Raw genomic sequence first — 23,681 nt, forward strand, 5'->3', positions numbered from 1 at the left:
ACACTGCGCTCGTTTACTTTCGCAAATCGTAGTCCCTGGTGTGGGTGCGAAATTCATTTTTTAAGATGCATTTTTTTACAAGGGAAATCGTCCGCGGAACGCATGGTAGGGTTTTTTTCATGAGCCCTGTATATTAACAGCGCTTAATTGAACAAGCAATCCAAATTTATATTCATCTGTAGAATTAATTCATCTTGCCTTAAACGTATTTCACATTAAATTGAGTATTTCTCAACTGAAGAAACAAGTACATCGGCTCAAGTGGTTCCTTTTGTGAGATTTAATGTTTATTAAAATGTGCAGGTCTTTTTTTCCGCTCACTTTACATTACACCGTATAACTATATGCACAGAACTTTAAAACTTCGAACCAAGTTTTAATCAAAATAGGTGTATCCCCTCCCGTTAAATATATTATGTATTAACACAGTTGTGAAATATTAATTGCAGTAAAACGCAGCGAGAATTCACGTTTCTAGGAGAATTATTAGCGCTAAATAATAAAAACAAATACTGTAAAGTCAGTTCAGCATCTTCACGGCCGCTCAGCTGAACTGGACCGCATGACCAAACGCCTCGATCATAATCATAATAAAAAAATAATACAAGAATCCACTGTGCGTTAATAGTTCACAACTAAGTTACTGTACATCCCAATTCAGTTTCAACCTTTGCCCACAACTCTGTAACACCAATAAAAAAACCAAAGCCTTAACTATTAATAGTTATAATAGAAGCGTCACGGTTCAGTTCGAAAAGCTGTAAATGACACTGCGATTGCAACAGAAGTGATAAACCTGCTCGCCTAAGATTCTCTATGCGAGATGGTGGCAAAACAATCATTTGATTTGTAAGAACACCCAATGTGTTGAGAATTGGTCAAGGAACCCGCTTGCCAGAAGAGCGAGCTCTAATTCCTACAACCAACAAAGCAGAACAAAGGACGAACGTGAAATGAACATCGGTGCGTAATGTTCGGCGACAAGGAAATGGTCCAGCACAGAGATCCAACTTTTTTGTTTTTAAATAAATGATTTAATGCAAATTAAAACAAAACATGTTATTGAACTCATGGAAACGCCACCCATTGTCAACAAACCATTGCCAGATGGGGCGTGCATTTTGCGAGTGCAAGTTGGCGTGCAAGATACAAGCGCACGGAGTGGCAGGGCCACCCCACCTATCTTTCGTTGGGAGGTCACCATATACTCTTAGGTTTTTCGGTAAAGTCACGTAGGAAAAAAATAAATAATAAAAATTCATAATAGAAATAAAATATTATTTCTATTATATATTTTATTAAAAAATAATAGAAATAAAATATTATTTCTATTATATTTTATTATGTATTTTTTACCTACGTGACTTTACCGAAACAACCTAAGAGTATGAATCCTTGCAGTCACGAACGCTTCAAATCAAGGCCACCGCATGCCACCCCCATGCGTCCCCTGGTACAGGAAGCCGTCCGAGTCACAAACCCGCACACTTGATTCGTGAAACCAGCGATCGATTTATGGTGCAAAGATGAGTTCGGCACGACCCAGATGCAAGCGCGATGGGATCCCATCGTTAAGAGAACCCGTAGTTCCGTTCAGTCCCAGTTTTGTAAATCCCCATCTATTTTACTTGCTTAGGAGCTGAAAATAATAACACTGCAATTAAAAACGAAGAACACTGAACGGTCCAACAGTCAATTCATGTTTAGTAAAAAAAAAGGTAGGGCTAAAAGCAGAAAACTAATTTCTTCCACCGGGTAATGTGCATATTGGAGCACTGGGCATATGATAGACATGGCATGCAGCCGCCGAACAATGCATTGTAAATGATAATACGTTTTGCCCCTTTAAAAATGCAACAAAATTCAAGAAATTTAAGCACTATGTATTAATATTATAAATCAGGTTTGGGAGAATTTAAGATCTCGCACGCTGCACAGATCATATTTCCACATGTACCAATTTTTTTAATGTGTTATGCTCATAATCAAATTTACAATAATTGCATGGAGAGACAATGGATTGCGTCTCAAGTTACACATTCTTGCTATAGGGTGTCCCATGAGTGACCAAAAATCAGCAGTCTTTTTTTCACTCCATTTCTGTGATTTAAAACATTGCTAAGCATAAACATTGCTGCAAGTCAAGCGTCAACATTGGCCTAAGGAACAGATGCCACGTTAGAGAAAGTAAAGCATGTGGCTGCATTGGCTTGTATTAATAGAGAATTCGATACCCCCCCATACGATGCAATGTTTCATGCACGAGAGGGCTGCAGCTTGTGTGCGTGTTAGTGTACATATCATTAAAACGGTGGATAGAAAATAGGCTAAATTAACAAACCCATCACTAAATGTGAAATTCGTACTTCCTGATTTTTACGGCGGATTTTTTTGGACTCAACTACGATCAGTACCGAATCATTTTACCTGTGCCCCGCGTAACATGGCTGCGAAACCTGACGGTGGATATTGAAACACAAAGCACAACATAAACAAACCAGCTCAAGCTGACGCCGAGTAAAAGTGATACCTATGCTTAAGTCTGTTTAACTGGTTCTCTGGGTGAGAAGGGCGATGGAGTGTGTCATTGAGGTTGCGAGGTTAGAGGCGTGTGTGAGTGATGTGACATAACTGGATGCCGCTTTCAAATCCGATAACTTTTTGCACACGCGGCACTCAATTTAGTGACATAAACCTTCCCACAAAATTATCGTCGACGCTGTAGTTCACACCTGCACACGAGGAACTTTTTACGACCCACATAAAGCAGAACACGCTGCAGTTAACGGTGCCACGACCCTCAAGAGCTATGCCCACCCCCATGTGCCTGCACTGAAAAAAGGGGGGTGGTGGTGGTGGGAGGGTCACCAAGGAGTCCACGCACCGTCGGAAATGGATACATTGATACTTTTTCGTTATGTGCCTCAACAGAGTCCATGTGCAACAGCAATAATGGGGAGCCCCTAAGCAATATTTTACGTGTTGTTATTTCAGAGTTCTAAACGTGGTGCCGTTGTGCTCCGATGCTCAGTGGACCCCCCCCCCCCTTTGGTGCCTCAAAGGGATCACTCAGCACAGGCTGTTGCATTAATTGCAGGCCCGGTCAAATTTGTGTAGTTGTGTGTGCATTCAGTGAAATAATGACTAAAGAAACCAGCCTGATGTCAAGATGTGTGTTTTTATATTCTCAAACAATTGAGATATCTCATGAGTGACAGTATTGCACACCAGCTGCTGGCGGTGGGCCTCGTACACTTTGCTGAAGCTCAAAGAGATAAAGTTTCAGCTCATTATTTCACATATATATGTTTAAAGCTTTCCTCTTATAACTAAAGGATGTTTCATGTAACCCCTTGAGATAACAATGGTAGGGGACCCTGTTGTTACATCACTGCCCTCTTGTTTTTTTACTACATGTATTCTATAGAAAAGTACATGCAGGTGTGGCCTGTGCATGTGCCTAAACAGTGGCGTGCCTTAAGAAATGAATGCTACATTATCAAGGCATCACAAGTCTATTTACCAAGAATACCTTGATCAAACAATTGTTTATCAAGGTTACCTTGCCAAGCATCAGTCACGACCAACCAGTGGCATGGCTGCAATCCAGTTCAGAACATGACCTTCTCCATGCTGTATTACTCGACAAGACATGTGGCTAATTTAAGAAAACACACGTATAGTACTATTCTGTAGGTACCTGGAATTAATCACACCTGACGTGGTTAAAATAGAGCAAACAAGTCTTTCCTACCTGGACCTAACAACCTCACCACTGCTCTCAACAAGGCTCCAGCTCCTGATGTTAATGCCATCAAGGGTCTTCCCCTTCCATACTGCTCATGGGGAACCTATCGTATTTTGAACAGGGATTCATTGAAAGCTGCAGGACATTACAAATCTATGCGCACCTTTTCAGCAAAGAGATATATAAACATCTCGGCAACAAGACCGATCACATTGCTAATGTGTGCAAAACACCTTTACTCAAGTGTCACAGACCCCACTTGTACTGCTCAATTGTAACCTATCCAAGCAGATGGACAGCAGATTTTTACCCCTTTTTCAACGTTTGTTTCTTAATTTCCTGACAGTTGAATAACGCGACACATGGTACCGTATGCTTGTGTAAAGCTTTTAAATGCATGCTGTGCAGTATGGTGGCCGTGGGTGCCTTTTTAGAATGCTTTATCATTAGCTACCAGCAGTGCAGTCCATGGCTCAGCCAAAATATAAACGCACCTGGAAACAACAAACACAACTGGATAAAGTAGTAGGCTAAATATTACATTAACTTAGATCTCTGCACATTCAGAATTTCTAAATGAGTTGACACTCGGAAATTAAAATATCAAGTAACACAAGACATGCATTAAAGTTAAGAACATTTATGCATTTAATTCTTTTTTTACACTTGCTTCAATTCGACAGCGCAATTGCACAATGTATGAAGCCTCCAAGTAACCAAAATACAACTCTTTCACACTCCTTATGGACACATTTACTGTTTTGATTGGCAAGGGTGTTAACTGGATTGTGGTCAATGACAAGAGGGAGTTAACAAATTAGGGCTCAACTGTGGCACCCAAATAACTAACCTCAACCCTGGCTGCAGTAAATACATGGATTTCTAAAGTAGGTGTGTAACATTTGCATCCATTTTTTGGCAAACACCAATGCTAGCCAAACCACAAGCAGCATGGTTTAAACGCTAAACACTGGCAAGTACACCATTTCTCCTGGTTTGGCTTCACACTCAGATAAGCATCCAACTCCGGCTAATCCTCAAACTCAGCCAGACCACTATCAGCTCTGGCAAGAACGAAACTGTGCAGCCTAAGGGCTCAATGTTTGATCAGGCACTAATCCAGACTAAAAATGGCCATCTCTCAAGAACCCTGGCAGAATGCTACCTTCATTGGCTAAGCCTGTATCCTAGTTAGATCCTGATTCAAAACTAGCCTCTCAATACCCCCCCCCCCCGGCTCTGCATCTGGACAGGTGCCAAGTGATGAACAGTGAGTAAATATAAGTACTTGATTCTCCCATTATTTTGGTACCGAGGCATGTCAATGAAGTTTATCATGGTTTTGGTGGTGTTGTATGTATGTAGAACTTCTTTTGCACCGAACGTAGCCAACCATGTTAATCAGTGCGGTATATTTATCTGTTGGTATTAATAAAGGTTACACGTTATTCCTGTGTATACTATACTCAAATATAAGTGAGTTTAGAATACACCAACTGTGACATTTCAACAGAAAAAAAGCAAATCTAAAATGACGTGGCAATGTACATAGGAAGAGTGAAACATGGTGTCGGCCATCTCAAACTCTGGCTTGGGTCTCAAAGTATGGTTAAGCTTGAGTTGTTACCAGGCCTTGAACCTAGAATGGCCAGAACTATGATGAGGCAAGCTGTATAAGCACAAACACGCACTTGGCATCAAACCCTGACTGGGACCTCACATCGGCATAGGCAATCGATCCTAGCACCAACGATCACTTGGCCAACATGCCTGGTGAGACACCACCTCTGGCTAGGCAACAGCTTAGGAAAAACTGAAGCCTAAGGCTTGTTGAGATGCACAGCTCAAAATAAAATAAAAGCATCCAGTTTAACAGCACCTGACACAAATAGCTAAATTTAAACAAGATTGTAATTTGGACAGTTGAGCTCCAATGTGCTTTGTTTTCATTTGAGCCTTCTGCTACGCCAAAAATATTTTTTTATGACAGCTAAATGCCATATAAATAAGAAATATTTAGTCACTTCTTTAAATGTATTTACAAAACCTAAGTATAATTAGTTACATTAACATACATCACATATATTCTCATTACATTAATTCTAAAGCAATCCAGCAAAGGAGTGCCCATTACAAAAGAACTGGGAAGACACTATTCTCTTTAACATCTAATTTAACTCCAAATATACACGAAACACAGTCACCTGCTAAACTGTAAATATCAATTCATGTAAAATGGCTTTGCGATGCTGCAAGTACAAATGGAGGCCCTAAAATGCAGTACTCATTGTTAGACACACCACTGAAGAAACCACATTGAAACCAATCAGGCCACTAGATGGTTGCGATGTTAAAAGAGCAGGCGTGGTTCCTACCGACCAAGTTTACAAGTCATGAACACACGCAAGCTTGCAATAGCTACCGGCACGGCAAATGCTCAACAAAGCCCATGAAGAGGTGATTCTATTTGGCAGCATATGCATTAACTGCTCTGGTATTTCAGGATGCTTGGCACAGTTCTTTACAAGCATTCCCTCCCGTTGCGGGAGTGAACGTGTGATATGATTGAGAGCACCCGCGTCTAAGCTTGTGGCCGGCAGCTGTGCCCAACACCTGGACGCACGGTTACAATACACCAAACTGCCCAGCGCATGTTTACCCTATTCATGCTCGAAGGCTCTAGGCATAAGCGTGTTGAATAAAACTTTTGTTCTTATTTTATAACCATAAAGCATGATTACATTTACTGCAAATGTCACTTCTGATAAGAGGTGATACTATGTGCGCAAAAAAATATGCATGGTGAAAACAAACCACATTTTCTCACAATATTCCACATGTACACACGACGTACAATTGGATGCAAGCACAATTCTCCGATTTCTTTGCCTGAACTGAAAAAGCATGGCTCTAAACGATGGCCACATCTGTCTTTCTGCCAGAAAGGGCCTCTGCTATGTCTACCATTAATGTTCAGTGAGGAATGCTGTTCGAGTATGGAAGAACAAGCACAAGTGTACGACAGCCTTGTATGGGTAATGTATATTTTCTTAGCACAAACCTTTTTTTTTTCAAAACCTAACCCTGTAATGCTGACAATAGTTCAGTGTATCATGCAAACAATGTAATTTATGTGTAAGCTTATTCCACTGAATTTAAACAATAGCTGACAAGGGATGTACACGGTGGAGAGACAAGTGATATCACAGATCCGGGCATTGTGACATATTCACAGTTTAAAACCCAAAAGGTGTAAACGTAATAGAATGGCAGCAGATATATACAGGCAAGCCAGTGCCTAACAAGCACGCCTTAAGTCAAAACAAAAATCATATTTCTATTACTTTGTATAAAAACTTAAAACTAATTCAGCTGCCCCAACACTGTGTTTGTAATGCAGTACATTTATGTTACAAACCCTGGGCTATTGAAAAAAATAACAAAAAGGCCTTAGACATAACCATGGATCCATCAAGAATATGTTGGGCCAAACTAAAAACCCGAGGCCAGTTTTACGCTCTAGTTTTGGCCTAATCCAAAGTGTAAGGACAAAAGAAATGTGGGGCAAATAAAATATTGGCAGACTGCTAAAAGCGATAAGGGCTTTAAAATCCCAATAAATTGGGGGGGTTTGAGCAAATTCTGACTTCCACAGGCAGGAGATGCAAAAATATGAAGACAGATTAGCCAAATGTATACAATGACAATCCCACGCTTAAACGGTCGGTCGTCGGTAACACCACCAAAGCAAACATAAAAAATGGGACTGTGGTGCAAACATAAAGTCCGACTTTCCATCTTGAGTCGTAACAAACACGTGTGCTCACGCCCCGGCTCCTCTCCTGTGGGTCTGGCTCAGTGGCGATGTGACGTGGAGGGAGGGAAGGAGGGGACAGAGCGGGAGCCACGGGCAGTATGCAAGCACACAACCCGGGGGGGGGGGCCACCCGTGCTAATTGTAGTAGGATCCATTGGAGAAATGAGAAGAGGCGCTGGAACTGCGACTCATGCCACGGTCGCCCTGTCCTCCGGATGCGGAGGCCGTGCGCCGCATGGGCTGGGGGCTGTTTCTCATGCCAGGGTTGCCTGCACGGCTGCCCCCACTGCCACCGCCGCCGCCACCAGCTCCCCCATAGCCCGACTGGGATCCTGAGTAGCCCTGGGCTCCCGGGTAACTGTGGCTGAAAGCTTCGGCTGGCAAGTTGGAGAGCACCAGGTTACTGAAGCCCAGGCGCACGCTCTCCGAGTCGAAGAGCTCGATCTCGCGAGCCTGGCGCTCCAGGAGGGAGCGGATCTTGTCTGAACGCTCTGTCTGAAGAGCTACCATCTCCTCTTCAATCTAGAGGACACAAAAGGGTTCATGGGGAAACGTAAACATTGGTGTTGTGAACCGTGTCACTTTAGGTGATTTTAAACACATTTTAGTGCTCCAACTCCAATCAATTCTACCATTGCAAGTATAAGAACTAGCAGTGATAAGAGCAACACATGATCAATCAGGCATTAGGTACACAAGCTGACAAAAGTGCATCTGTTTAATATGCAGTCTACAATCACACCAATAACTTTTGTGAAACCATTAAGAGCTCTCCATGCTTATCCACTGTTTCATATTACACTAATTTTGATCACAATAGAAAGACCCATAATAAACGTTTTTGGGTTAGATCGCGTTATTTATAAATGTGCCGTAACCCTCCACCACCCGACACAGCCAATCAGCAAAAAAGTGTCACGTTGACAAAAGACAAATAGTTCACTAATTTAGCCCACCGGTGTGTTGAAGAGTGAATCCACAACATTTACAGTTTTGGAGTACAACCAGCATCATCGGGCAAGTAGCCAGAATTATACATTTGGCTAATTCCGGCGAATTGCCCGATGATGCTGGATGTAATTACCAGGGAAACATCGTACTCAAAAACTGTAAATGTTGTGGATTCACTCTTCAACACACCGGTGGGCTAAAGTAGTGAACTATTTGTCTTTTGTCAACGTGCCACTTTTTTGCTGATTGGCCATGTCGGGTGGTGGAGGGTTACGACACATTTATAAATAACGCAATCTAACCCAAAAATGTTTATTATTAATAATATTGGTCGCGAAAGCCTACGTGTTAAACTAATAGAAAGACTGTTGTGCGAGTGAGGTATTAGTATAAGTAGGGTTGCCGCAATATCATTGTTTACGGTAAGATATCAAATTTCATAATCACGACACAAATTTACCCATAACTTTCTCCGATTCGTATTGTATTGTTTGTGCTTTAGACATTTCACTTAACTTCAGCCTTCCATACATCTTCGAATCATTGTGCCTTTATAAACACTTATAACACACATTACTGTATGACAATTTAAATTAACTTAAATTATGACAATTTCTGCGGAAAAAATAAGCACTTTTCCGAGCAATAATTTAATGGGTAAGAACTCTTTATTTACAACTTGAATTAATGTGTTTGAAAAACAATTTGGAAGGCTGGGTAAATGACATGACACTAAGTGCCCGCAGGGAAGATGCTAAATTAATAAATGATGAAAACCTGTGGACGGCAGCATTGACGTGGGAAAATCAGCATGGGAAAATGCGGTTGTGGATATTATAATCGCACGATATATCGTAGTATAGCCAACTTGCGGCAACCCTGGGTGTGCGCATGCACGTGCACCTATGCGCAAACAAATACATACGTTCACCTTCTGCTCAAGCAGCGCACGGCGCAGGGACACCTTCTGCTCCAGCTCTTTGCGCTCCCGCTCATGCTGCGCATCTGTGCGCATCTTGATCTTGCTCTGGTAGGCGTTGAGCAGCTCCAGCTCCTGCTGCAGCTGCACCTTCAGGGCCTGGCACTCGCCCTCCTGTGCCTCGTCCAGGCGGAGCTGCAAGCGGTAGCAACATTTGGATTTGAGTGACGATTCAACGCCGAGAAGGAACGACCGGCTTAAAATGCGCGCGGATGAAAAATATAAAAGCAGGGGTGAACCCCACCATGACCACTTACCGCCTGTGTGGACATCATCTCGTTGATGGTGTGCTCGTACTGCTCTGCCAAGATGGCGAGTTTGCGCGTCTGCTCGTCCTTGAGGCGCTTGAGCACGGCTTTATGGTCGCCCTTGGGCGTGGTCTCCAGCAGATGGTTGCGCAGAGCCTTGTACTGCCGTGTCTGCACCTTGCACGTGTCCTGGAACTGCTTTTTGATCTGGATTTCTTTTACCTGAATCACGGCAGAAAGGGAGAAAGGGGCAGAGAAGCAAGCTTGAGGTAGCTGTCGATGTCATGTGCATTGTGGAGGCAGTTTCGTGGTGGTGGATTATAGAGATGATGTGCAGTGAACGAAACAACGTTTGTGCATTGAATCATAGAAGGCACAAAAAGGGTTAAGCAAGAAGTTAACAGATTAAAGTAGGACATTACAACATCCATTTGGTTAAAATAGATCCGTGTTTGTGTGCGTAATCATATTTAAAAATTGTGCAAATTTTTGTGCAAACATGAATGATGCCTTTTATTAGATGTGAAATTATGCATATTTTAAAAATACTTGCTTGAGATTACACCCCACTCTCTACATATAACTATTCTCATCAATGAATGGGCAGTTTTTCACGTGACTTGTTTACGAAAGGTGGACTCAAACAGCTGGCGATGCCTTTTTCTTGTAATCGATGTCGTTTTTGTGTTGTTAAATATTGTTTACAAAAAATGCTTCGCATCGATCAAAACCTTTAAAATCCAAAATACCACCGTCCCTTGCTTAAACTACTGCGGGTAACCTCACTCAGAATGACCCACCACACAACACTTCAACCCGACTCGGGCCAAAGTCAATTGGATATCTGTGAAAAAGAGCTTCATAAGCTCATCGCATTCCTCCAGTAAATAAATACTCTTATTCAGATTTCGAAAAGCATCTTAAATGCTCAACACTGACCCTGAGACACTTGGGCTGCTGGCGGATCTCCATGACGTGCTTGCGCCGCAGCTCGCGCTCACGCCCCTTGTTATACTCCATCTGGTTGGCGAGCTCCGTCTGGTGCTGCAGGCGGATCAGCTCGCTGCGCATGCGCTGCACCGTGTTCAGGTGACGGAACTCCAGATCCTGGGTGGCCTCGTGGTGCCGTAGCAGCATCGCATGCTCCGAGTCCTTCTGCATCTGCTTCTTGTTCAGCTCCTTTGTGAGCATGCGACAAACGAACAAGCGCGTACACACACACATAGGTGAGGGAACACCAATACAGTGACATATCCATGGCTGTTGCTACATTACTCTCTTTCCCACCCGATGACGGACGCTTGTGTTGCGCCCGAAACGTCGTTATTTATTTTATTTTATACCTACGTGACTTTACTGAAAGAACCAGAGCGTATGAATTCCTGCAGTTGCAGTCACAAAAGCTTCAAATCAAGATTGTTGCTACATTGTCAATATCAGTTGAAGGTAAGAGGCTACATGCATGAAAATTACATATGCAGTCTAGTCAAATAATAATATTATAAACTTCTAAAAGCAATGTTTAAAGAGGAAGTCACGAAGTGCTGTACATAGCTAAAAACAGTATTATAGAAAAAAATCTGAAAAAATTATAAAAGCATGCAGGCTAGTGTTTAGAACATCCCACCAAATTGTTAACCGAAAGTATAAAAAAAAATATTAAGTAAAAAGGCCTTTAAGAACGGGTGTGTATTAAGGTGGAATTTGAACGAGCCGAGAGACCCGATGAACCAAACATCTGCTGTAAGTCAATGCCAGATGAATAGTCTGCTGCCACACGTTACAGGAGTGTTGCATCAACACCATATGGGTATATACAAGATTCACGCGTGCCAACACGTAGCGTTACCTCTCGGAGCAGACCCTGCTCGAGGTTGTGCCTCTCCAGCAGCATGCGCCGCTTGAAGCGCCGGCACTCGAGCTCCAGGTAGTGACGCTGGCTGCGCAGCATGGTCGCCTCCTCCTCCGCCTGGAAGTGCTGAATCGTCTCCTTCTGCCGGGACAGCCACTCCTGCTTCTCTTTCTTGGGCGTGCTTTGATTCTCATTCAACTCCTTGCAAGAAAACAGGGAAATAAGAGGGTATAATATTAGCCCGGATGAACGAGTCAGTTGTCCCCCCCCCCCCCCCCATTGCACCAGTCTCTTTTTACAGATTTAGTAACTGCCGTTAAACTTTTCAAGCGTCGAAAAATGTGATTGGTTGCATTAAAAAGGCGACGCTAAGTTTGACATATCGCTAGTTTTGCAAACATCACAACTGGGGATTGTTAGCGCTTAAACAGTGCACAAGTTGCATTTGCTATATTTCCATACAAAACATCAGAACATATTGGTGTGCAAATTAGAAAAAGGATGACAGCTTGGTTTAGGGTCCTACAATAAATGGACTATGATAAGTTATACACATTCTCCAACACCTATGTGCACACAATAGTAAAACCAAATTAATGACTGGACCCAGTGGAGGGAAAAAGGGTGGATAGCCACAACTACTTAAAGCTATGTGGCCAACATTAAAAACAGGATATCAGCCTGCGTTGAACATAATTACTTTGCACAAGTGCTTATTTTCTAACAAAGTGGTAGCATGTGCACTCAAAGCTATGTTAAATTCATGGATACCGTTATCGTGTGACCGTTTTGTCATTACCCTCTTGAGTTGCTCCTTTCGCATGTTGTATTCCCTCTTCTGTGCCTCCAGGAAGCTGTTGAGTTCTTTCTTCTGCTGGGACAAGATGTGCTGCTGGAACTTCTTTTCCTCTGCCCCTGCAGCCTTCACCTGGAATATGGCCAGGTGGCAGAGAAAACGCATTCAGCCTTATGTTTCATCACGGAAAATACAAAATCGTGGCCCATTTATCAAGAAATAATAAATATTACAACTAGAAATCAATTTAAATGTAACGAAATTGTGTCACTCCATCACTCACACAAGCCATTTGCTTACTTCTATTGGCACCATAATCATATGATGTGATTTTAAGGAACATGTATTGTCGATGATGCAAGAATCAATACCAGCAAAAAAGGCAATTATTTGTAAGAGACAACCATAAACTGTGATTACAAACCAATTTTCTTCCACAATGTATTGCTTAAAACAACCAATGTGTGATTATTTTTCCCCAAACATTAAACACACAAATAAACTACAACACTGTTTAGGGCACATGCAGCACTAGAGCTGGGCTATGAGATTATTTCGGGAATCGATGATGCTTCTGAATATCAGTTTGATATCTCAAGTAAACAGATTACACAGAAACAGTTGGAAAACAAATGTCTCCCCCCTCTATTCCCACGTGTGCCGTTAGAAGGTGATGGACGGAACTTGGTGACATCATCGCTACCATCAGCTACTGTTATTTTTCATGCCGATTATTCAAATAGACTCATGCTTACATTTGTCGAGAACACATTTTTTTTTCACTTTAACACCAGATAAGGCCCACTTCACACCTTTGATTAAAACGGCTGGCTACGTACAGTGCGAAAGAAGGTCAAAAGCAACCTGGCCACAAATGATAGCTCACCGACGTGGCTTATCATGTGGAAATGTATAGCAGCCGAATACTCTGAACGCACGTTTCTAAACGACAGCACTGGTCTCCTCGATGAAAGGAGGCCGAGTCGTGCCGAGACGCCGTGCTCGGGCACGTCCATGGCCTACCTCCTTGTCGAGCAGGGCCTGGTGCTTCTTGAGCAGCTTCTCCATGTCGCTGGCGGCTCCATTGGTGTGCGTCTCCAGCTCCTTGTCAAGGCGTAGTCGGTGCTCATCCATTTCCGCCTTCAGTTTGTTTTCCAGCGCCATCAGCTGCTTCTGGTGCTGTCGCCGCATGCGCTTGTAGCCCGACATCTGCTCGCGCAGCTCGCTCTCCTGCTCGTGCTCGTGCATCTGCCGCGTCACCTGAAGAGCAGGAATCACAAGGTGTCATATCATTCGCCTCTTTAAACCTTCGTTTACACTAACAAAAAATGCTTGTAAAATCTCAGTTTAAGTCCCCCACCAAAGAACACATTCCTGCGGAGGGAGCTGGTAGGAACGTTGGGTTGCTCGGTCAATGGCCAGGGTCAACGGCGGCGTGGTGTATTTCGCAAATATGCCCGCATGTGAGGGCGGGCACAAGCCGGCGTGAGTAGGTTAAACGTTGAGTTTAATAAGGGCACCACGGGGTGACCAGCCCCTCCCCACCCAGCCCTACCCCTCCCACCCTCCCCACCCAGCCCCTCCCCACCCTCCCCACCCAGCCCCTCCCCTCCCCACCCAGCCCCTCCCTGCACGATGGACGGACGAACACAATAATCCCGTGGGCTGGTGTAACCAGGAGGTTCCTACCAGTATTATATTTGTCCCAATATTCTTCATTTTACAAAACCATTTTCAAGTCTAAATTCATAAATATGCATGCATTTATTTATGTTTAACTTTTTTCACTGTACGTAGTGAACAGTGCTAATAGGTGAGGCAAAGACAACAAATGAAAAACAAAAAGCAGTTCTAAAGAAATTAGTTTTAAATCTAGATTTAAAAGTGCATAGCTCCAGTGGCCTCCTAATAAAGGACTATGAAAAAGAGTTTAGAATTGCCTAAACCCGAAAGTTTATCATGGTAAACATTTTCAGTCACTTTTTTCACTTAAGTCCAAGGTCACAAGTCATACATTAGTCTTAATTTCCTTGGTTCCTTTAGTTCAGAATGCGACTCTTACTAAACTGCGTGCGACTAAATTTACTCAAGCAACTGCCGACTCAATAAAGTATCTTATAATGGAGACTAAATTGTTACGTCAACATTACCATTCCTCAAGAGAAATTATGCAATACATCCTGAAAGTGTAATTCCACCTCTGTGCAAAGTCATGGGATCAAACCCAACAAACGAATGCTCTAATTCTGTTGGAAAAACATGCGAGCATAGGGATGGTGGTGCAGTTGTGTTGTTGCACTCACCACAGAGGCCGTGCGAATGGTCTGGAAGTGGTTGTGGTTGTGGTGGCGGTGATGTTGGCTAGCGCGGTGCGGTGGTAGCGGAGGGGTGCGTGACGTGTCTGGGTCCGAGCCCCTTCGGAGTCGCTCCTCCAGCAGGCAGTACTGCTCCTGCAAACGTAAGCACACGCACACACAAACACACACTATAGTGTATATGTTTATGCTATGGATGCAATCCAGCACTTTGGGAGTCGGGGTTGGTAGATCAGTCTGAAATTGTGATGTGAAATTCCTGCAGAAGGCGGTACAGCAAGCAAGTTTGTATGCAATTCCATAACATGAGTTTTTCCCCCACACATGTAATGAGCCAGAGCTTTACATTAATAAGTTCCTGACACATGCATGCATTCCTGGATTTAAGAATCTTTTAATTTAGATTCGTGCTAATGCTATGCAAATCATTCATTTAGGTTAATGGTAGGAGAGAGACAAAACAAAAATGCAGAAATGATGCAAGGCAAGTTGAGACATACTGTACAAATGACACAGAATGAGGCAGAACAGACAGTACAAATAAGGGCAGACATTGCAAACAAGGCATTAGAAACAAAACAAATAAACGATTCCCAATTTGAATAGTTACAATTCATCAAATCGCGAGATGGGGAGGGAGGGGGGGGACAAAGGTGAATGGTTACCAGACTACCATAATCTCCATATTATAAGTCGCACCGTTTTCCCCTGTATTTGAAAGAATAAGTTCAGTAGGCATTTCAAACCCAGTGCGTGTGTGTATTTAACCATATTTGAATATATTTTAACGAAACCACGCACAAGCCTTGGGGCAAGTCTTACTTTTCGGAGCTTCTTATAATCCAGAGAATACGGTAAATGTTACGTATACTATTAGCGAACAGGAGCGCGTGGCCTCTGCGCAAGCCGTCGCACACCTTGCCCCGTCACACTCACCGGTGTCACATGAATGACGGAGTTGCTGGACATCACAGTGCAGTCATCGTACATCATGTGCAGGTGGCCCTCGGGGTCGGGGGCCTCCGGCATGCTGGCCACACTGCTGCCCTGGCTGCCAGCGCTCACCGACGTGCTGGGGATGGACTGCGTGCTGCTCACGCTGCTCACCGTGCCCGAACGGTGAAGGTACGGATCCACCTCCTGCCCGGGCATGCGCACGTTCATTAATCCATTCAACATTGGTCGCTCATCCTTATTCACGCGTATATGGCACATTTAATTGAAAATGATTGGATTGCGTATAAGTTTATTTATCATTTGTCAGCGTTAAAGTGATGTAGGCAGATGCACACGCGGCAGGCATCAGATTAAAGCAGACTACATTGGCAGCTTAAATTGATTAAATATAATGGTTATAAGAATAGTTTTACGATTGTCATTTTCACATTCAATAATTGTTAAGTCGATAATAGGTTCTACAGCCTATTGCCACTCCACTGCTGGATAAGGGCCTCCCCATGCAGTGCAGGTCATGGGGTTAACTGACCTACACTAACCATGCTAGTCAGTGCAGAATGGTAAAGGCTGAGAGTATAAAAGTCGAAGTACACATAGGACAGTACAACAATGGATTTTGCTGCACTGCCCTTTGCTGACAACGTGACCACACAGAAGCCTACCACACTGTTTTATGCGTGGAGGCCACCCATCCAATCACTATGCAGGCTCAACCCTGCTTGGCGTCTGGAATCGGATGCATTCCAGGTGATTTGGTCGAAGGCATCTTGATAGTAATGCATCATTCTAAATATATACATCAACAGCACAACGTACATTAAGGGTGGCCGAGGAATGTGTTGCACCAGACTTGAAAGGTATTATCCTGGCCAAGCTCACCTCATCGTCCTCTTGTGGTTCTGCAGACGGACCATTCTGAGTCTCCTGGAAGAGCAGCTTCTTCATTTTTCGGTACTGCAGGTTGTCCAGTTCGCGCACCGCATCCTTGGTGCGCTGGATCATCTCGATGAGTACAGACTCGGGCCGGTCTCGCATCACAAAAGCGTGCTGGATACAAGAAGGGGGTGGGGGAGGGGGGTGGGCACAGGCACACACGTCAAGACACATTTATTAGTCTAGTATAGGCGTACTGGGCTAAGCCAGGCTGCAGCGTTATTGTCTGCAGTGTTCAATACTCCAAGGTGTCCGTGCAGTCTGGTGATAAAGGCAGTCCTCCGCAGTAAGCATCATCGTCTGCACCTGTCCAAATTTAAAGTGTGGGCTTATCTGGACGCCCAATCTGACCTCGTCAACCCTACAATACCCATGTGTCCAGCTCGAAATTGCGTCAACTTACAAGTATGTGCCAAAGTCACAGCAAGAAAAAAGCATGGTACAGTACTTACTCGCAAAAGGCCGGCAGAAGTGGGTCGATCCTGTCCATTCTTCTGCAAACAGGAGTCAACGAAGTTCCTAAAGTAGTCCGACCTGCATGACATTTCACAGTCAAGAGGTTGGTGTCAGTGGCTACTTATGCCAGGACAGCAGACAGAGGCAGCATGCGGCACTGAAATAATGACTGTAAAAAGGTCTTCCTAATCTCATAGAGTAATTAATCAGTAATAACAAGAACATTACATCTCATTTAATGTTGAGTAAAACCAATCACCGTGAATGTGCTTGATCGTGGCATCTCAGAAACTAAGCAGGGCTGAGTCTGATTAGTTCTTAAATGGGTGACACCAGGGTTTGCCATGCTGCAAGTTGGCCATTTTCTGGCCAACTTGCAACCCCTTGTTGTGGGTTTTATAGTTTTAACTTACACGAAGCCAAACACTCATGAATGTTACTGTAAAACCTCCAAATGTATGACGGTCCTAAAATAAGTCTTGGGACTGACGTTTTTACCAGGTCAATTATTAGCATTCTTAAGTAAAACGTAAACAAAAATGTATAACAGATGTCTTGTACAGTAATGTTCAGATCAGTGCTATTGGCTTTATACTCCAATTACAATAAATAGCAGTTGATGGTGGTCAAATTTGCAAATAAGTAATCATTAAATAAAGAGATAACTTCAATGGTTAGGATAACTACTTACAATTTTTAATTTACCAGATAAGAGCCACTAAGCTATATAGCTCTTTTGCAGAAACGACTTGGTCAGAAATGATAGCTCAACGAAGTGGCTCATCACGTGGAAATTTATCGTAGCCAAATACTGCGTTTCAAAACATGGGAGGGAAAAACCGGAGGACGCGGAGAAAAATCCACACGACCATGGGGAGAACATGCAAACTCCAAATATACAGGCATCAGGGTCGGCATCGATCCCATGGCCCTTCTGTATTCCAGGTGAGGTAGTTAACATCTTGCCACCGTGTCACCCCTATATAAAGTTGACATGTACATATGTACATAGGCAATGTCATGTTTCAGACAAAATAATTTAACTCAAGCATCTGATGACTACACGCCAGTCATGTCCGATTATTATGGTAGCATAGTAAATTGTTGAAAGAGGGGACAGGTGTGCACACTTGCTAGGGGCAATTAGCAGCTGCTGCTTAAAGCTGAACATGGTGGCATATAGTGTCACGGCGATACAAAAGTGTGTGTACAGGGTAAAGCAAGACTCCCCCGCCATGTGGTGAGGTACTCACCACTCGGGCGACTGCAGTGTGGGAGAGTCATTCTGCGCTATGTGATACAAGGCACTCATTGCGTTCATGTTGAACAGTGGGGGCTTCCTCTCGGCTAAGAACATGGAAAGAAAAAAAGACATCATTAGGCATGGAACATTTTAACCTTCCCAAGATTTGATGAACCGTTACGATTCGGGTTCAGTTTATTTTAAGCATAGATTCATTTTGGTTAGTTCGTCTTATTTTGTACTGTGTCATGTCGGTGGTTCTGTTTCATTCATATCGTCTGCCTTGTTTTGTACCATATTATTTTGCCTATGAATTAAAAATGTATGACATTTACAATTCTTAGTCCTTACCCGAGTAACTTAAAACATGCATAGCGATGCATATAAATTTACTCTAACAGATGCATAATCACACATTCTTTAGCAATACATACTGTAGACTGCCCCAGACAAAAACAAGTAATCACTACACAATTATGTGACATTCTTATAAAGATATTGTTACAGCTGGCAGTGACTAAAATGAAATGGGCAGCACTGGTGCAATTCTATAGAGCCAATCAGGCTGTAGCGGAGTGCACTTACCCAGCTCTATACACGTGATGCCCAGAGACCACACATCCACCTTGCCGTCGTACTGGCCTTCATCCATGGCGAGAATCACCTCTGGAGCCATCCTGCACATAGCAGGGTGGGGGGGGGAGTTCACCAGAGCAGCTCTTCCTTGGCCAGCTCTACCATAAACCGGTCTGACCATGATCGTGATTACAACTCTAAAATGTTTTTTCTACGGTGACATAATACACGCTAGATAAACGCAATTCATGTAACTAGTCACGGGGAAAGTATGAATCATTGACATACAATGTTGTTATTACAGTATTACACAATTCTTAAGAATTGCAAAATGTGTATTATATAAACACAAGTATAATTGTACACATGTCAATTTACGTAAAAGTCCCGGAATTGAGACGTTTGGTTAGTTCCATGTAAAACTGTCTTTAATGTGCAACGAAACAGAGTACTTGGAGAAAACCACACACAAAAACTCCTTTAAAAAATATTTTTTTTAAACAACGGTTTTATTTTAAAGTGCACTAAAAGGTAAATAACTCGATGGGACAACAGGACGTGGACGACATCTGAGCGAGCCGATTCCACTGTTTAGGGATGGCGGCGTTTTTCACCTACATAAAAAATATATAATGAATATGCCGTCCATGAATTTTTTTGTATTGCTTGAAAGGAGGCAATTAATTGATGAGTTGATGCCGATTTCAATACGGGCATGCATTGTCACCGGATCTGAGTACGTGTGCAAAATTTAAAAAACGGAAAGTCGACTAACTTTTGATTACAAGATTTGACCACAACACAGCTTTCAAGTTAAGTAAAACCGTTTAAAAAGGGAACAACACCTGAGATTAGTACGGTTGGCTATGTATGCTTTTAAAGAAGTTCAACATACATACATCACACAATGTTGCATAGATGGGCTCAAAATGCTGTATTTCCATTTCCTGGCTACTTTGCAAACCAGAAAATATTAAAGTCTCACAATCTATGTGATCCACCAGCCCTTGCCTCGAAGGTGCTTGAATAAAAGTGTGCACCGCTATATGACACCATCATGCACCTGATGATATTTTTTCACACCGTGTTGCTTTCATGTTGTCATTAAAGTAACACGTTTGTTGGTGTTGCTCTGCTTTTCTTTTCATTACTAATTTATTTGCATTTACAATGTTATTAAACACCTTACATTTATAAAGAAATAAGGATGTAAAGATGAAAAGGGTCCTAGAGATGATGAACAGATGTTAACTTTAAATACACACAACGTATGTACACCAGATAACATCACTGCTGAAAGTGAGGATTAATGTTTTCCAGCTGCATTGATGTCACAAAAAATATACAGCTATCATTTAAAACAATATCTGAAATGCTTTAGAGTACTACTTTGGCAAAAAACAACGTGGTTGGTTTGATTTTACTGCAGTTGGTTTTCAATAAAATTGACAAGTAAAAAACTCACATGTCAATAACACTGCCATTGAATTGATCATTAGTTTGCTCCTAAAACTAAGATGAACCTGATATCCGATTGGTATTTACTCGACTACGAATTAAAATTTGACAGATGGCTGTTCAATGGTCTATCTTAAAACTGAATAAAAATACTTCCTTGCTTTCAAGCGGAATATTATGAGTAACCCCCAGCACTTGGCAAACGTAAAATATAGGACTGGGCACAGTTTACGAGCCAGCAAGCACCTCAACTAAAGAAAGGCAGGTCATATTCCTTTGATTACAGCTATTTATTGACCTGTTATTTTGAATTTGACTGCAACATTGATTGTATAGCTATGATTAAATATGTAATATGCCAGTATTGGAAATCTTGTTCAATAAGCTGAGCTATGTTGCACCCCCCTACTTGCTCTCTTTGCTGCCATGAAAATAATGTATGCTGCCTTGAAATGACACAATCATAACCTGCCCATCCTGTTTGCTTGCGCAATCAAAATCTCAAAATCTCACAACCTTACAAGGAAACATTTTTGTACTGGGATTTTCCACTGCATTTGACAGTACTAGCTAATTATCATAATAGTTATATGATTAATAAATTTATAACCTTGGTTTTTCATTATTTTACATTTTTCACAATCCTAAAATGACTTAAGATAATAATGTAGAGAGAATTAAAGATGTAAGCACTGTACATAACTTTTTTAAACAGTGTGAAAGCAGAGACTGCAAAGGTTGTTGTGATTCGATTTTAAGTTACACTCAAGATGGCTGGAACTACAATAGGAACAAGGCATGTATTACACTTGATGTGTTATTTTGAACGAGCCATGGATACCAATACATCGTGGAGTTGTTTGTGAGTACTGGCTAAAGCTATGCGTTGTTTACCAGTAAGGCGTTCCCACGAAGGAGTTGGCGGGTGCAGTGAGGGAGGCAGAGCCAAAGTCTGCCAACTTGACCTGGCCGGGTTCTGTAAGGAGGATGTTTCCCGCCTTAACATCCCTGTACACGCATGTGAGCGCATGCACGCACGCACACACACACAATTAAAAACACAAATAAAACAACAACCACGCGCACACCACACCCATGTCTGCATGCCTGCACACATGCATTCCTACACACACCCAATGAATAACAACTGCCTACCCTCAAATAATTAGACTAAGGTTTATCGTGAGATGAGCAGTGCAAGGAATGCATAATTTGTATTAGTCATTAATTGTATTTAGTGAACATTCCACAAATAACAATTTTCACAACATGTAATGGATGGGTTAGTGGTGGATGATGCTGCGAGCTTGTAGTGCAGGTTTTGCATGAATATCACACTCATGATTAAGTGACGTCAATTAATTACAACAGTTGTAGCAAATAGTACATTTCCTGCATTGTTACAAATTTTATTGCAAGTTCCACATACCAATGCAATCGAGGCTCACTCACTTACTTCTTCTAGCAATTCAATGTTAACCTAAAATATGTATCACGTCAACGCTATCAAAGTGCCGCCGGTGATTGGTGTTGTGAGTTCAAGGCAAATCAAATGGGACGGGATTACCTGTGGATCATAGTGTGGTTGTGTAGGAAAGCCAGACCCTGGAGGGCTCCATGAGCAATAGCAGCTATTTCAATCTCCTGCAGAGGTTTCTTATGCACTGTACACAAAAAATAAACCCAAACCGTTCAATGACAAAGCATCAAAAAAACAACATCACACCAGGCACCGTTAAAGGCCAGCAAGGAAAGGTTAGATCGACCTAGGCTAAAGTCTTCTTTGCCTTGTGCAATTAAGATGGCTACAGGGCACAATTTTGAAGAGCACAATTTTAGAAACCGGCTGGCCAAGCCTGACTGTCCTTGGATTGGGCCAGGTTCCTTTCCTTGGCTCAATGGTCAAAACCGTTCCCCTGTGAGCACGAGGTGGGTTTTCTGAGGGGCTCCTCCCTTACCTCGCAGGTCAAAACCCTTCTCTGTAAGCCCAAGCTGTCAAGTTAGGCAACTGCTGCTTGGCATTTCACTTTGACCGTTGCAGGCGTTACCATCTGCTGTCATTACAGCAGCAGATTCTGCCTTGAAACCTGACCTAACCCTTTTCTCAAAGCTAGCCAATGTCCACAGGCGCAGAACAAGCCGAGCCATGCGAGATGGCTCGTACAAGCACAAGCTGGCCAGAGCTACTCCTGATGGGGGTTCACCGTGCCCTGACCTGGGAAGCTGATGGGGTAGTTCACCCTGCCCAAGGATGCCCCGAAGGCTAGCGGACAGGAGCGCCTCACGCCTCCCTTTGATGAGCTGACACGAGGCCGGACTTGCCAAGCCACCATTAACGACCAAGGTCAAAAGTTCTACTCTTTCTCCATATGGCCATTAATAATGCCCTTACCATAGGCAAGATATTTAATCCCAACCCTCATTTGTATCATTCTTGGGCTATAAGATTCAATTTGAGCCAACATTAGCCTGGGCACTATCATCAGCAGCCAGGCCACAAAAGATGAAAACACACAAATGCCACATTTTCTAAAGCAACAATGAGCAATATTTGAATGCTGTAACTGATTCATTAAAGTTTATTAAATATTTGCAGTTAATAAGTTGAAACTGCTTTTAATGTGACTCCATTGTGAAGGTATCCAAAACAATCCAATATAATAATGCAGCGCTTTGGCACACTTAATTTTTCATGAAGCTTCAAATGCCGCTCCTACTACAACCTTTTGTATTTCACTCTTGTTGTGTCCTGTATATCTTTGGCATTTATCTGGAAAGATATACTGTTTATGGTCACAATTTTACCTTCAAGTAGGTCAGATGCTGATCCAAGACAGTACTCCATTATCATCTAAAATACAGAGTAGATATTATAGCACAAGCCTGTTAATATGCAACAATCGTGAATTAAAATTGCTTGACAACCACAAGTCAAAATAACCTCTTAAAAGTCATGACAAACATCATCATAATAGGCCATTGCCTATTCACTGCTGGATGAAAGCCTTCCCCCTCAGTGTCCTGTGACATAGCAATCGTCTCACTACTGCACAAACTCAGGAACGCTCTCTCCTATGGTTACTATTCCGTCACTTGCACATCCAATTGGCCATTCATCAATTACAGCAACATGTCCTGCCGAAGCCCACTTACTTTGTTTAAAGTTTTAATTATGAACACTTAACTGTACATGTTATTAGAATTTACATTTGCATACCTCAGTGTGGCTCCAATTCGTTTAGGATTTAAGAAAAATCACTATACTGTAAGAAAAAGTTACTTTTGGGCAATTTTAGAATCGCGCGTAAGCTCTGAAAAGTGCTCTCATTCAATTCCAAGCCACAGTGGAGAG

General features: G+C 42.6%; 1 protein-coding gene across 5 annotated transcripts in view; it reads right to left on the reverse strand.

Annotated features, from left to right (window-relative positions):
• Positions 1-265: 265 nt before the first annotated feature.
• LOC144719513 (serine/threonine-protein kinase TAO1-like) overlaps positions 266-23,681 on the reverse strand; it is a 36,805-nt gene continuing 13,389 nt past the window's right edge. For 4 of the 5 annotated variants that reach the window (XM_078595509.1, XM_078595506.1, XM_078595510.1 and 1 more), the window contains 16 exons: positions 23,135-23,180; positions 21,897-21,993; positions 21,224-21,337; positions 18,881-18,972; positions 18,306-18,399; positions 17,049-17,130; positions 16,543-16,710; positions 15,643-15,846; positions 14,695-14,841; positions 13,415-13,651; positions 12,395-12,523; positions 11,593-11,796; positions 10,683-10,922; positions 9,753-9,965; positions 9,442-9,630; positions 266-8,087 (listed from right to left, as the gene is read on the reverse strand). In XM_078595509.1, the coding sequence (XP_078451635.1) occupies positions 7,701-8,087; positions 9,442-9,630; positions 9,753-9,965; positions 10,683-10,922; positions 11,593-11,796; positions 12,395-12,523; positions 13,415-13,651; positions 14,695-14,841; positions 15,643-15,846; positions 16,543-16,710; positions 17,049-17,130; positions 18,306-18,399; positions 18,881-18,972; positions 21,224-21,337; positions 21,897-21,993; positions 23,135-23,180 (2,643 nt within the window). In that variant the 3' untranslated portion in view covers positions 266-7,700. The remainder of the gene's footprint in view (positions 8,088-9,441; positions 9,631-9,752; positions 9,966-10,682; positions 10,923-11,592; positions 11,797-12,394; positions 12,524-13,414; positions 13,652-14,694; positions 14,842-15,642; positions 15,847-16,542; positions 16,711-17,048; positions 17,131-18,305; positions 18,400-18,880; positions 18,973-21,223; positions 21,338-21,896; positions 21,994-23,134; positions 23,181-23,681) is intronic. The other variant, XM_078595508.1, reaches the window with a different exon arrangement.

This window comes from Lampetra planeri, chromosome 6 (genome assembly GCF_965212315.1).
Source record: "Lampetra planeri chromosome 6, kcLamPlan1.2.h2, whole genome shotgun sequence".
Taxonomy (NCBI): Eukaryota; Metazoa; Chordata; class Hyperoartia; order Petromyzontiformes; family Petromyzontidae; genus Lampetra; species Lampetra planeri.